General features: G+C 47.0%; 1 protein-coding gene across 2 annotated transcripts in view; it reads left to right on the plus strand.

Moving 5' to 3' along the window:
• TBXAS1 (thromboxane A synthase 1) overlaps window positions 1–14,009 on the plus strand; it is a 156,840-nt gene that overhangs the window by 88,875 nt on the left and 53,956 nt on the right. For both annotated transcript variants that reach the window (XM_059711959.1, XM_059711960.1), the window contains one exon: window positions 2,988–3,104. In XM_059711959.1, the coding sequence (XP_059567942.1) occupies window positions 2,988–3,104 (117 nt within the window). The remainder of the gene's footprint in view (window positions 1–2,987; window positions 3,105–14,009) is intronic.

The raw sequence follows: 14,009 nt of genomic DNA on the forward strand, positions 1-14,009 counted from the left end.
CTCCTTTTCTGCTCGGACACTCACAGTCCTGCCCCCAGCAGATTTCCCGGTCCGGTTCCGTTGCCCATTTCTTTGGAGAAGAGCCCTCTGTGTCTCTCGAGGCCTCCCTCAACAAATCTAATCAATTGTTACTCGTAGAGGGCCTGAGGGGCAGGGTGGTAGTTATTGTTCCATAGGCGGAGTTTCAGTTTCACAAGATGAAAGAGTTCTGCGGATGGGTGTGAGGGGATGGCTACACAACAACGTGAATGTACTTAATACCGCTGAACTGCATGCTTAAAATGGCTAAGATGGCACATTTTACATTATGTGTAATTGGCCACAATTAATGTGTGTGTGTGTGTGTGTGTGTGTGTGTGTGTGAGAGAGAGAGAGAGAGAGAGAGAGAGAGAGAGAGAGAGAGAGAGAGAGAGAGAGAACTAATACAAAAATACCTGGAGGAGTGTTCTGGAGAGGAAGTCTCAGGCTTGGAAGAGTTTTTAAAGGTCATTTAGACCATCCCCCTGACCCCTCAGACACTCAAGCCTCCAGTGCAGGATTTCCAGGAAGGGGTAAGTCTCCAGCAATGGGGACTTACTTTTTCTTTAAACAATTCTGCCTTTTGTTTGTTTGTTTTGTTGTTGTTGTTTTTATTGATTTCAAAGAGGAAGGGAGAGGGAGAGAGAGAGAGAGAAACATCAATGATGAGAGAGAATCATTGATTGATTGCCTCCTCCACATCCCACACTGGGGATCGAGCCCGAAACCCAGGTATGTGCCCTCACTGGGAATCAAACTGTGACCTCCTGGTTCATAGTTTGATGCTCAACCACTGAGCCACAACAGCCGGGCTAATTCTGCCTTTTGACTGTTGGGAAGTTCTTTAGATATGTAGATCTTTCCCCATAGCTTCCCCTATTGAACCCAATTCTACCCCCTCAGGTCTAAAAACAACCTAAATTTCCTCTCCCATGTAACATGCCTTCGGTAAATATATTTTGAGCTCACATTAAGTACTGTTCTCTGGTCATCCAAGTCTTCTATTTGCCGCCGAACATTCCAAAACTTGACAACTATTTTATATGACATCCATTCACATCTCCTCTTCTGAAATGACTGATTTTTGCCGCTCTCCCTCTTACAGTATGACATCTAGAAATGAAAACATTTCTCTAACCAATGCCCCCGAAATTCTCCATTAAAACTGGGGAATCCTAATGGAAGCTGTGGGCTGGGTAGAGTATCGCCCCGGCCAATTGGGGAGGGGGAGGTTTGAGGGCTATGCTGACATCGCGCGGAGGGCTAGATTTGTCCTCCAGGTGCCAGATAAAAAACGTCTTGGATCCAATCCTAGGTCTGATGGATGGATACAATATCCAATCAATCTTGACTCTTATCTCTAATTTATTCGGTTTCATCAGGACCCCGTAAACCACCACCCAGCCTTCCTTGGAGTGAAATGCTTTATTACCTGCGGCTTTGCACAGGACTGGGTGTTTGCCAACATATAAATATACCTGACGCATGCTTTCTCCTTTGACTCTGGAACCTAAACAAATGGGTTATGTTCCCATAACTCCGTAAAGCCACCATTCTGCATGGTGACCAAGGCACTCCTACAGAATTTCATCCTAAACACGGAGAGGATTCCTCTGCAGAAAATAGCCCAGCCCCTTGGTTCTTATTTATAATTAATTCCCCCCCACACTCAGATACTTCGCAGTTATGTTTTATAGCTTATTCCGAGTGTTCATATTTTATCAGAAAATTATAATTTTCCTCTAAATAGGAGTTTTTACAAGGCTTTTGAATTATGATGGCTGGCTTCATGTTTCAACTATAATTAAAACGGGGAAAAGAACTAGTGAAACCGTACATCACATGTGGTTCTGAAGAGTGCTTGGGCCTCCAATCCCCCCTCCTCCTCACACCCTGGGGCCTTGGGGCGGGGGAGGGGGGACACACTGATCAGCTGGGGGGGGGGGGGGTCCCAGCTTTGACCACTGGGTGGGAGTAGCTGGTTTTAGGAAGAAACAGAATAGCCTGGAAAGAAGGGGTGAGGAGGGTCATCCTTTGCATGCTGCCAGACTCAGCTGACTACCTCCTCCTCCGAGAAGCCTTCCTGACCGTTTGGTCCCCTATGATGTTCTCACCTTGCCCTGTTTCCTCACTTCATAACTCTCACCTTCTCATGAGCAGTAATGACACCTGTTCGTTAGTCTATGAGCTCCCTGTCGGCTTCCCCACTGGACTATCAACTCCTTGAGGGCCAAACCTACGCCTTCGTTATTCAACCCTGGAGAGCCATCGCCTGGCATGTATTACATAGTCAACAGATGTTTGCTGAATGAGAAAAACGAATGAATGAATGAGTGTGTGAATGAGTGGACATACACGGAAACACGGCTCTCTCGGAAGCAGCTCTGTTGGGATAAGCTTCTGAAGGACGCTCCTTTCCCCCTCCCGTCTCCCTCCACACTCCCCACCTTATCTTCCCCCATTCCCCGCCCCCTCCCCACTCCACGACACACACACACACACACACACACACACACACCCCGAAGACCCAGACACATGAGTCTGTCAACTCCTGGCCCAGCCTGACTGATCCAGCCACACAAAACTTCTTGCCATCAAGTTCAGGCCAGGCCTGAAACTCCATCCCAGGGGAGAGTAGCCCACCCCAGAAGCCCGCTGCTTGGTCCTCAGCAGAGAGACTGCGGAGCATACAGGGCCGCTGTGTTACTTATACAGCGGTGACCCCATTGTCGCAGGGCCAAGTGGGCCAGCAGAGCGTCTCCATCTGCTGCCCCGGCCCTCCGCCATGAATCTTCAGGCCGTTATCCTTAAATCTTTATGTTCTTCTCCTGTATCCTTGCAAACGAAACCTCCCCGTTTGTTGGTCGTTGGTGAACCTTTGACTAGAATGTTTATCATGGGCCTGCACTGCTGCCCAGGTGGCTCGGGCTCCCTTGTGGTCTAACCCTCTGCTTGCTGTTTTCCATCAGGCCACGGGTTTGGAATGCAAACCGGTAGCTGACAGCATCGTGTTTTTGCGTGACAAAAGATGGGAAGAGGTCAGAAGTGTCCTAACTTCTGCTTTCAGTCCTGAAAAGCTGAATGAGGTAAGACCCGGGAAATGCAGACTCTCTTCCTTACGGGACAGGTTTCTTTTCTTCAAATGGTGATGGGGAGCTGGTTCACCCTGCATCACTCGTCCACGTGGCCCAACAAAATGCCCTGCCTCCTGGGGCCTTTAGACCTCCCTATTCTGCAAAAGCACAGGACACTGCTTCCGCGTCTTCCGTTTCCCCAGCCTCCCACATCCTCCGAGGCCATGACCCATCGAATCAACAGCACTGAGGGCATCCCCTCTATGTCCCCAGACCCTGCCCCAGACACTTTGGGGGCACACGGGAGAAAACTGGGGCAGTGTCCCTCACACTTTCACGTATAATGGACCACCCGGTGGTCTTGTCAATGGGGCCCCGACAAGACCTGCTTTCTAACAACCTGGCAGGTGATGCGGATGCTTCTGAACAGTGAGGCTCGCCTTACACAGCGAGGGGCCGGAGAACAGACTGAAACACAGGTGGGCTCTGATCAGACCCAAAGCGGGAGGAGATGGCCATGGTTCCTGGGGAGGAGTCGGGGTGCACGTGGAAGAGCTCTGGGCGCAAAGGCAGGCCCTGGTGAATGAGCGCCCTGGTCATCCTTCCTGGCAGGCCGAGGCGGAGGGAAGGGTGGCATCCCCAACAGGCTGCCAGCTCTGTAAGCCCTGGGCTCCCCCGCCCCCACCCCTTGTCCCCAAGTTCTCCCACTCCTGATCCTCACTGATGGCCCCTCCATTGCCGATCTGGCTTTAGCTTCTGTTCCGAATTCGGCAACCACTGAGGAGGAGGTCTGGAGCCCTTATGTTTGGTGGAGAAGGGGCTGCCTCAGTTTGAGTCCCAGTTCCAGCTGTTCCAACATGTCTAGCTGTTCCAAAATGGCTGGGCTTGGAGTGGCCTGTCGTCAGCTCAGTAAATGAAAGCTACTCTTAGCTTCAACTCAAGACGCTCACCCCTATGGTTCTGTTCAAAGCCTATGAATTTTCTGAAGCCCCCAGGAGAGGAAAGGGTCCCATACATCATAATTAACTCCATCCAAGTGAGCTCTCCCAGAAACCCGTGATCCTGTCCATCTTCAATGAGGTTTAATTTGTTTCCACCACGGCCTTTGGTATCTGAGGTCAGAGGGCATGGCCCCAGCTCACCAGCTCACACTCACAGCTCTTACTGTGCCAGGCACCACTCAAAGGGCCTCCTATTTGTATTAACACACAACCTTCACCACATTCCTGTGAGGTAAATACTATTATTATCACCTCGTTTTACAGATGAGGAAACTGAGGCACAGAGAGACTAAGTAACACGCCTCATGTCACACATGTAAGCCAGTGAGCGGCAGAGCCAAGATTAGAATCCAGCTCCAGGATTAGAATCCATGAGGACTGATTAGCCTTCCAACTGACCACGTCTCTTCTTAGCTACGTGGGACCATCCCAGGGGATGTCTGGGGGTGGGGGAAAGGAAGTAGAGCAAATGGGGCCCCTGTGGAAACCTAGGCGGGTTAGAAGCAGCTCTCCTCTCTCTATTTTATACCCAAGTTTGGAATCAACTGAGGTACGGAAACAGGTTTCAGACAGAGGTCATGGCAATGTCTCCTTTCTTACCAGTAAGGCGGTTTGAGAACAGTGGCTCGGCCATCCAGTGCCCGAATGGGCGGGTTGCCGCCTCCCTCGCAGGAGGGTGGCCCAGAGCACACACCGGGTCAGGGAGGGAGCGCTGCTCCGCTCTCAGCCTCCTTACATATTGGGGTTTCAAGGGAGAATTTGTTTGAAGGAAGGGCCTGCTTCTTTAAAAAGTTGTAAGCACTGGACAAGTTCAAGGGAGGACTCCTTTATGACATTAGTCACCAAAATGTTGAGTTAACCAAAGAAGGGGGTGACATCCGCTGGCCACGGTGCATCCTATTTCTTTACTCATGAGTCAGCAATGGCGTGGCGGCACTACAGAGGCAGCGAGAATCTCATTTGTTAAAAAGACACTGATGAAGTGTATTGATTGGGGAAAAAAACAGTAAGAAAGGAAAAGAGTTTTCTTGTCAGTCTTGAGCTGTTTCTTTGAGGGGGAAAAAGACCCGTATCAGGGTCTACATTTCTTTAGCACCTTACAGGGTATATTCCAGAAACTGGCACAATATTGTTTCCCAAATAAACCTAGTGCTGGGGGACCCAAAGCATCTCCTTCCTCTGGTTCAGAAATTGAAATCTTAGTGTCTGAATTAGTTGTGGAAAATAGAGGCCCTCGCAGTGGTTCACAGCACTAGGGGAAGGGGTTGTCATAAATGAAAGAGGCGGGGGGGCGGGGGGCAGGGGGGGGCGGAGAATGTCATAGACAGATCCCCTGGGTTTTGTCAGCTCTAGGCCACTGTTTAACATATACCCCCAGTGAACTTAAAGCTCCACGGAAAATCATCTTCCTACTAAATACAGGTCAGTTTACTTTCCTGGGTTTCCATTTGAAAGGAGGCCATTCTGGGGGCGGGGGATCCCTCTTCCTCCCCCTCTCTGGAGAACTGAGACCTGGTGAGTTTAAGGTTCCTGGGAAACAGATAACTGAGCAGATGCACCAGGGAGATGTTGGCTGCAGATCTGGAGCTCAGGAGATAAGGGTAGGAAAGATGGTCATCAGACACACAGACATGGGCGAGGTCGCCTGTAGCACCAGAAGAGAAAGGGGGGCTGCGGAGAGCCACACTGAAGTGAGGGGCAGAGTAGAAACCTACAAAGAAGACTCAGGAAGAAGAGCTGCAATAGAATTCCAGGAGAACGGGGAGGGGGAGTATTTCAGGGAGGAAAGAGGTGCCAAATGCTGCTTAAATGAAGGAAACATGAGGACTGAAAGGGACGTGACAAGGATAATATTTTTCCAACATGAAACCAATGTAAGTGTCTCACGCTCCATAAATCGTGTCCCCGTGATTTCCTCTCTCCGCCGGATCCGTGGCTCTCATTGCTTCAGAAGGAGACAGTGGTGCCGTCCAGAGCAAGGAGGTCGTTGCTCAGCTTGGAACTGCACACCAGGCTTATGTGATCCACACAGAGACAGGGGTCTTGGAAGCCAAGATTTGTTAGGGGGATAGAGTTTTCCTAATCCCAAAAGCAACTTCCCTTTGCATATGAAGAACAAGCAAGGTTTGGGGCCCTGAGCATGGACTCTATGACAAGATGCAGACAGGATGGAGGATATGGGAAGAGCCTGGCTTCTATTCTATGGAAGATGGAGGGAGGGGTGGAAGAGAGAAGAGCAGGCTACCAGACACTAGTGTCTCTGACTGCCTCTTTCCCCAGCATATATAACCGCCCCCCCCCCACACACACACACATACACGCACACACCCCTGGTTTCTGGATGCTTCCTTGGACTTAAACCTCCCATCAGCCTCTGGTCTCTAGATCACTGGTTCTCAAACCACGGGCTTGTGACCAACAGCTGCACCAGAATCACCTGAAACCCTTGTTAAAAATACATAATTCTAGCCACCCTAGGACCTGCAGGAGGAGGACTTCTAAGCGTGTATGGGAATCTTTATATGTCACAAGTCCCCTGGCATCGTTACAATAAGAGCCAGAGTGGAAAGCACTGGTGATCTGTCTGACTCTTGGTCCCTTGTCCGACCATCTGGCCTGTGGTTACCCACGTTCTCAGAATCTGGGCCCCAGGACCCCAAACCCTTCCCTGCTTTATTCTCCTCTGTAGCTCTATCACCAGCGAACATTCCATTTACTGGACTTGGTTTATTTCTTTATTGTTAACTGCACGGCACTAGGCACATAATGGGCCCTAAGTAATGATTTGCTGAATGAATGGATGAATAAAGAATCAAAGAACCAGGAAGTTTCCTATGGAAGGATATATGTTAAAACTGAGAGAAAAGGGAAATAATTTTATCAAGGAAAAATTAAATACAAGGATGCAACCAATTGTTGGCTTCCTCTTTAGAGAGTCACCAATATAGATATTAGATATAGATGGAAGTAGAAAAAGTAGGTCATGCCCAGCCATCATGGATCAGTGGTTGAGCATCAATCTATAAACCAGAAGGTCATGGTTCAATTCCCGGTCAGGGCGCATGCCCGGGTGGTAGGCTCCATCCCCAGTGTAGGGCGTGCAGGAGGCAGCTGATCAATGATTCTCTCTCATCATTGATGTTCCTATCTCTCTTTTCCTCTCTGAAATCAATAAAAATATATATTTTAAAAAGGAAGAAAGAAAGAAAAAGCAGGTCACAAGGGCACAAAGAGGAGAATGAGGTACACAGGTCTGGGTGGAGCAGGCAGAGCTGGGAGAAGCTCAGAGAACCAGCAGGAGCCTGCACTTCACTTGGTTGCTGGTTCCTAAGTTAGTTTTCCCAGAAATAACTTTGAAATATCCATTATCTTCAGTCCTTTCTGAATTTGTGACTAGCTTTTGGGCTTTGTTTTCAAACTTCAGAGTTCATTCTTGAAATCAAGGTTTATTTTCCCTTGGAAGTCCCAGGCTTTTTCCCATGGCACCTTGGCAGCCCCAGTCCTTTACTGCATCTGTGTCATTAATATTCAAATAACACTGGCTTTATTTACGTGGATATTAGGCTGCCTCAGTCAACAATGCTTGAAAGTCACTTTAAAATCAGCATTATATCACAAATCCATATTTTTTATTTAAAATAAAATTGGTTTCCGGCTTAAGTTGTACCAGGGATAACATAGAGAGATAGAGACACAGTGAAAATGGATTGATTCATGCCTGATTCCGGAATCAGAGAAGACCATCAAATCATCGCCCAGTGACAGGCGAGGTATTGAGATTTATATTAAAGGATGGCTAAGTAGTGCGGGGGAAACAACTGATGACTTTATTGGGGGGAGATTTTGCCAGGTTAACCTGCCAGAGTTTTCACCCTCTCTCCTCAAGGATTAATTTTTTTAAGGGGCAACTGGTAGATTTACTTAGATTTTTAGAGCCTTTTTTAGATTCTTTACCAAAGGCTATTAATGAGTAACCCTGGGATTGTGTAAAACTTTATTATGGGCCAGGAAGTAAATAGATTTATCTTCAGGAAACAAAACTGGGGGCTAATTTAATTCTTCTCTGAGGGAAACATATAAGTAAGGGGATTCCCTGGAGACCCAGGTGAGCACTAATTTTATTTCTAAATTTTATAACTCGTCTGAAAGAGGGAGAACACCGGGAAATCTATACATTTGTATATTCCTCTAAGCTCTCTGAGTTGAAAAGTATTAAATCAATTGAAATAAGTTGCTAAGACTGTTCTATGGTTGTGTATGTCAGCACAAAAGTGGCAGCTAAACCTTCAGTGTAAGCAAGAATAAAATAATTCATCGAGGAGAAAAGCATTTCGACTATACTTATGTGACAATGAACTTCAAACTAGGAATTACGACCAAGGAAAAGGATTTGAAATCACCGAGGGCCAAAAAGGCCTAATGGTCATACAGTTCAGTACAATATTGCAAACCGTCTTCTTAGAGATTCATCAAGTACCTTAGCATGTTAAAGGCTTGGGAGAAACCTGCAGGAGGGAGGTCTTTGTCTCTTTGTTTATTCTGGGTCCAAATAAGTTTGCAGTAGGGGAAAGCGTGGGTAGTTAATGTCATCGCCGGCTAGTGAGAGAAAGGAGGCAAGTGGGCACTACGTCTTTGGAGTTAGAGTTCAGGGGCAACTCCATCGTCAAGTGCCTCCTGGGCAGAGACCAAGCTCCAAACTGGATGGACCATGGACCATGGGCCCAACCCAAGATGGTGGCTGGTCTATTCTCAGTCCTCAAAGCTGGACAGATGTGATGGACACTCTCTCATTCACCCAGATAATTAAGCTGGTGGAGGCCCACTGAGCTGGCAACTTCATACATGATTTCCTAAGGCTACGTGTGTGTCACTCAAGAGGAAATGCGCCAATTGTATGTCTGTGCTTGGGGACTCAAAGAAAAGCCAGACCAACCGGGAAGGCTGGTATCTCTTCCAGGCACCGAGAATCCAGCTTGATGCCTAATTTTTCACTTTCGTCCAGATGTTTCCTGTCAGGAAGGCACAGTCAATAATGTATGAATCTTAAAGGCAGAGGCAGGAGTGGTTATTATTCCCTCCAGGCCTTTCTTGCCTTGGAGAAGACGGATTACTCCAGGATGACTACAATTTTTAAAAATTTAAGTTGATAAAGCCAGCTTATGAGTAAATGCATAGTTACAGCCATTTCAGTGCAAAAGTCTTTGCAGAATTACAGTCATCACCACAGTGTAGTTTGGCCTTCAAATTTTCACTGTAAACTCTCAGACAGTCACGCACAAGGGCTTCTAAAACAGACCCTCGTCTTCCAGTGACGTGAGAACAAGCAGCGTCCCCTTGGCTGTATCAGCCTCCCGCCGTCTATTTTTAATATTTGCTTTTATTTCTGAGTCCTTCCAAACAATAAAAATGAAAGTCATTATCACCAAGTGCGGCTGTGGTGATAAGTACTTCGGAATCCAAAAATACATTGTCCCTGCCTGACCAGGTGCCCGTTTTCCAGAAGGTCTGGGTATTTATCTGGCGGCAAGAGGTCCTTATCCTGCAACACAGTTGTATTCCACTGACACTTAATCTCCTAGTTAAAATCAATATAACGATGAACTGTTTAAATTCCGGTTAAAATGTTCCTTCTCCATCTGCATTCAAAAGAAAACACACTCCTCATCATGGGTACCCCATCCTGGGTTATAATTTGGCTCTCCTTTGCCAGAATTATAATGTCACTCCGACTTGCCGCTGGTTAAATCTAAGAGCATCTCAATGTGCCTCCTAGCTTGTCTGTTGCCTGGCAACACCAGCAGCCACCTCCTCGTCGGGGTGAGTTCTAATTGGTCAAACTCTTGACAGGAGCCAAGAGTGATTAGAAGTGACGCTTTATTATTCACCTAGATGGCTAGAACTGATATATATCAGCAGGAAATTTTGCATGAAAATAAGTCATGGATGTTTTCAATATCTGGGTAGCAGAGCGAGGTTGTAAGTTTTGTTAACTAGTATGAATTTTACATTTATTAGTCACCTGTTTAGAGGTATTATTTTTTTCTATTTTTTAAATCAACAACATAGTTCAATACCATTCCCCATATGTATTAGCTGACCTTTATTTATTCAGAAAATCACCCTCTAACGTCCATTCCAAAACAGCAACAGTGCCCACGGGTCTAAGCGTGCCAAATAGAATGAAACATTAAATTCATAACATTCAACTGATGTTTATTAGTTCCCATCTTTAAGGGGTTTATAATGTAGAAGGGCAGCGAGATGGATGCATTTCTACGTCATTTCCAACTCGTGGGAAACGGTGGCACTTTGGGGTGGGGGGTGGGCAGCACTGGCACCGAGCCCTGGAGATTTCGCTGAGTTTTGACAGAGGGAAAGGTGCTTTGCAGGTGGAATGAGCTGCAGGAACAAAGTCATCTGGGTGAAAAAGTACAGGGTGTGTTTGGGGAATAGGGAGTATAAACTGGCTGGAACACAGAGTACGCGCAAGCACTTAGTGAAAGCAAATGGGAAAAGTAGGTTGAGGCACATAGAGTTCCCCATTCTCTGCTGGGGGTGGGGGGAGTGCTTGGTGCACACTTCACTGAATAGTGAGGAGCTATTAAATATTTGAAAGTGGGGGACTGAGAAAAAAAGGGTTCCAATTCGGCCATTTAGCTTCCAAGATCTTACACACACACACACACACACACACACACACACACACACACACACCCCGACTCTGGGCAAACACTTCTGGAGCAGGTGAGAACAGGTCTCCACTTTGTGTGGCCCCAAAGGGGTGGCTCCTGGGGGCCACATATTGACCTCAGGGTGGTGGCCTGCACAAGGGCTCTTTACTGAATCTTTCTTCATAGATGACACATGAGTCACCCAGCCTCCACACCATCAATGTGTGGGGTCATTTCTGTTTAGAAGTATAAAGTGACACAGAAGAGACCCTCTCCTCCAGCTCCCCTGCCCTCCCCCAACCCCCCCCCCCCCCGCCCCCGAGGAAATGTGTCTCTCCTAGCACTCAGCCTGTCTCCATTCTCCAACCGTCCGGGACTCCAAGGGCTTCATGGTGTTTGTTTCTCAAGTTCATGGCATCAGAACTGGATTGAGTGAGATTATAACCTAGATGTTAATTAACTGAGGAGCAAAAGGATTATGCATCCTGAATTTGGAGAAAAAAGGCAGTATGTCAGAAGTCAAAGGATCTGGTGTCCTAATTCTCACTTTTATTTAATTATTTGAACATAAAAATCACCAGAGTCTGCCTTTTAGGTCTTCATGTAATTCTGAAATAAAACAGATACAAAAAGGCTTTTTTAGGGATGTCACGTGGTGGAGCAAGTAGACAGGCCTACCGAGCTGGCTGTCTACTGCCTTGAACTTTCCATGGCTCCCAAGCAATGGTCTCAACCTGGTGTCTACTGACCTCCTTGGAATCCCAGAATGCCCATGGAAAGGGACTTTATAGCTCATCGCAATGAGCCCCACATTTGGGGGTGAGGACCCAAATTCAGAGAGATTCCAATGACTTGCCCAGAGTAAGAGGTAGAACCACCATGGGCCTCAGGTCTTCACTCAGGGCCAGCTCCCAGGAAACTGCACTGCATTCATGCTACGAGCACTCAATGTGTTAATGTTTCTTGGATACTTTCTATGCGAAGGCCCTTAGGGAACATTCAGCCAATCAGTCATCACATCGCTATTTGCAGAGAATCAACTGGATGCGTTGCACTGTGCTCATTCCTGATAGAACAAATGCCAAGAACCTCAATAATACATGACAACATGTAAGAGTTGCCACAAGATAGTAACACTGCGAGTGGGTTCGTTATCTATTGCTGTGTCATCAATTACCCCTAAATTTAGCAGATTAAAACAACAAATTTTTATTAGCTCATAGTTTCTGAGGCTCGGGGATCTGGGCATGGCTTAGAGGGGTGCCTCTTTCTCAGGGTCTCTGTAGCCAAGCTGCCAGCTGGACTGTGGCCTCACGGGAAGGTTGGACCGGGGGAAGGTGGGCCTCGAAATTTACCCACATGGTTATTGGCAGGGTTCAGTTCTTAATGGGCTTTAGGAAACAGGATCAGAAGCTTGTTCTACATCCTTCAGTCAGTGGGGCTCTCCGAAGGATTTCAGCAAAACATTGCTCAGGTAACAAGTATTTTTGGAAGGCCAATCTGGTGACTGCAGACAGGATAGATTAGAAAGTGAAAAGACAGGAGGTAAGGAGGCCAGAAGGTTCTTTTGAAAAAAAACAAAAAACTTTTAGTATACCAATGTGCCAGGCACTATACTAGGTACTAAGGCTACAAATATGTTCAAGATATAGTCACTGTTCTCAAGAAGCAAGATAACAACCACATTCCAGGCAACCCGTGGCAAAGCCTGAAGTAGAGTGGTCACTGGGGAAATAAAGATGGAGAGACAGATTTGAGAAAGGAGTGATGATAACTAGGTGAGGCAAGAGCACGTGGACCCAATGGGTGTTGTGAGGAATAAGAGATGAGAGACTGATGCCTGGCACTCAAACCAGTCTGGGAGCATGGGCACCCTAGCGCTTGCAACTTTCACTGCCTTCTAGCGCTAAATCTTTTACCTATTTTGTTTCTAATCTTTGTCATGACTCTTCAAGGGAGCTATTACTATTCCCATTCTGCAGATGAAGAAATTGATTCAGTGAGGTTAGGTCAAACACAACTACGAAGTGCCAAGGAGAGGAAACCTAACAATTGGCGCTGGCCTTGAATGTTTTCTCTCCCTGGGGCCAAGTGTATTTAACAAGGTCAAAGTCTTAGCCTCGAGGAGGAAACTCCAAGGATGAAATTCTAGGGATTGCCTAGAAGGGGAGAGGAACGCCTTTGAGCAGGAGAATGTCTGAGCCTTCTGGGTCTTTATCCCATATGCTGTCTCTTTGGCCCACTCACAGAGCCCTCTCCGGCTTCTTGGACAAGCTCTCTGGCCCTCGGGCTGCACCTTGATGCAGAATTCCTCAGTCAGTAAAGATTCCATCCGCTTTGTGTTTAACTGGGCCACTTTGATTATATGGTAAACTGCAGGTTACCAAGAGCTTCCTTTCTTGGGGAATTTCCTTTACCCTTGATAGTTACTGCCAGTTACTAAATAGCTGACCAGCCGTACACTCAGGATCATCTATCATGAAGATAACCAATGTGAGAGCAGACAGAAGCAAATTGGGAAACTCTCTCCCCAGGCTTGGTTGCTGGGCTGATCCCCCCCACCCCCCAACCCCAAGAAGAAATCGTTCTTTAAAAGCCCAATAGCAATAATATTTATCTGACTCTAAGTGTAACATATGTGCGTTATGAAAAACAAAACAAAACAAAAATCACTCATTATGCTACGAAGATGAAAAGGAACAGCCAAATGAGAGTCTTCTATTAAGATGTGGATGATGATAGCATTGTGTGCTCATCTGTGCATGTGTTTGCACAAGCCACCTCTACCTGCTTGTCTGCAAATCTAGGGGAATAACTGCAAGGTTTGTGGGTTGTGTGAAGACGATCGCAAGCCCATCAAAGCGAGCTTCTGTTTGTATGCGACTCGTGTAAGAGTAAATACTCCGTGACGGCTTGTGTAGGATGCGAGGAAGAAAACCTGAGACGATGGCTACTGGCCAGCACGCAGCTCCTGCTCTCCTGTCTGATAATATTTTCCCTGCATTGCTTTTAAAAACATTTTTCATAATTCATGCCCCATCTCCTATCACATTAACCCAACTAAAAATGTCATTATCCATTCGGTTCGACAGACAGCAGGCAGAGTGTGGTAGAAAATTATAATCACGCCAGCCAGCAACAAAGAATTCCAGTCACAAGCACGCGGAGGCGCCGATGGTGGGCATCTGGCCCACCCCCTCTGCACTGTCCAGGCATACGATTAGGTTCCGTAGGGTGGAGCCCTC

The sequence above is a fragment of the Myotis daubentonii genome, chromosome 10 (genome assembly GCF_963259705.1).
Source record: "Myotis daubentonii chromosome 10, mMyoDau2.1, whole genome shotgun sequence".
NCBI lineage: Eukaryota > Metazoa > Chordata > Mammalia > Chiroptera > Vespertilionidae > Myotis > Myotis daubentonii.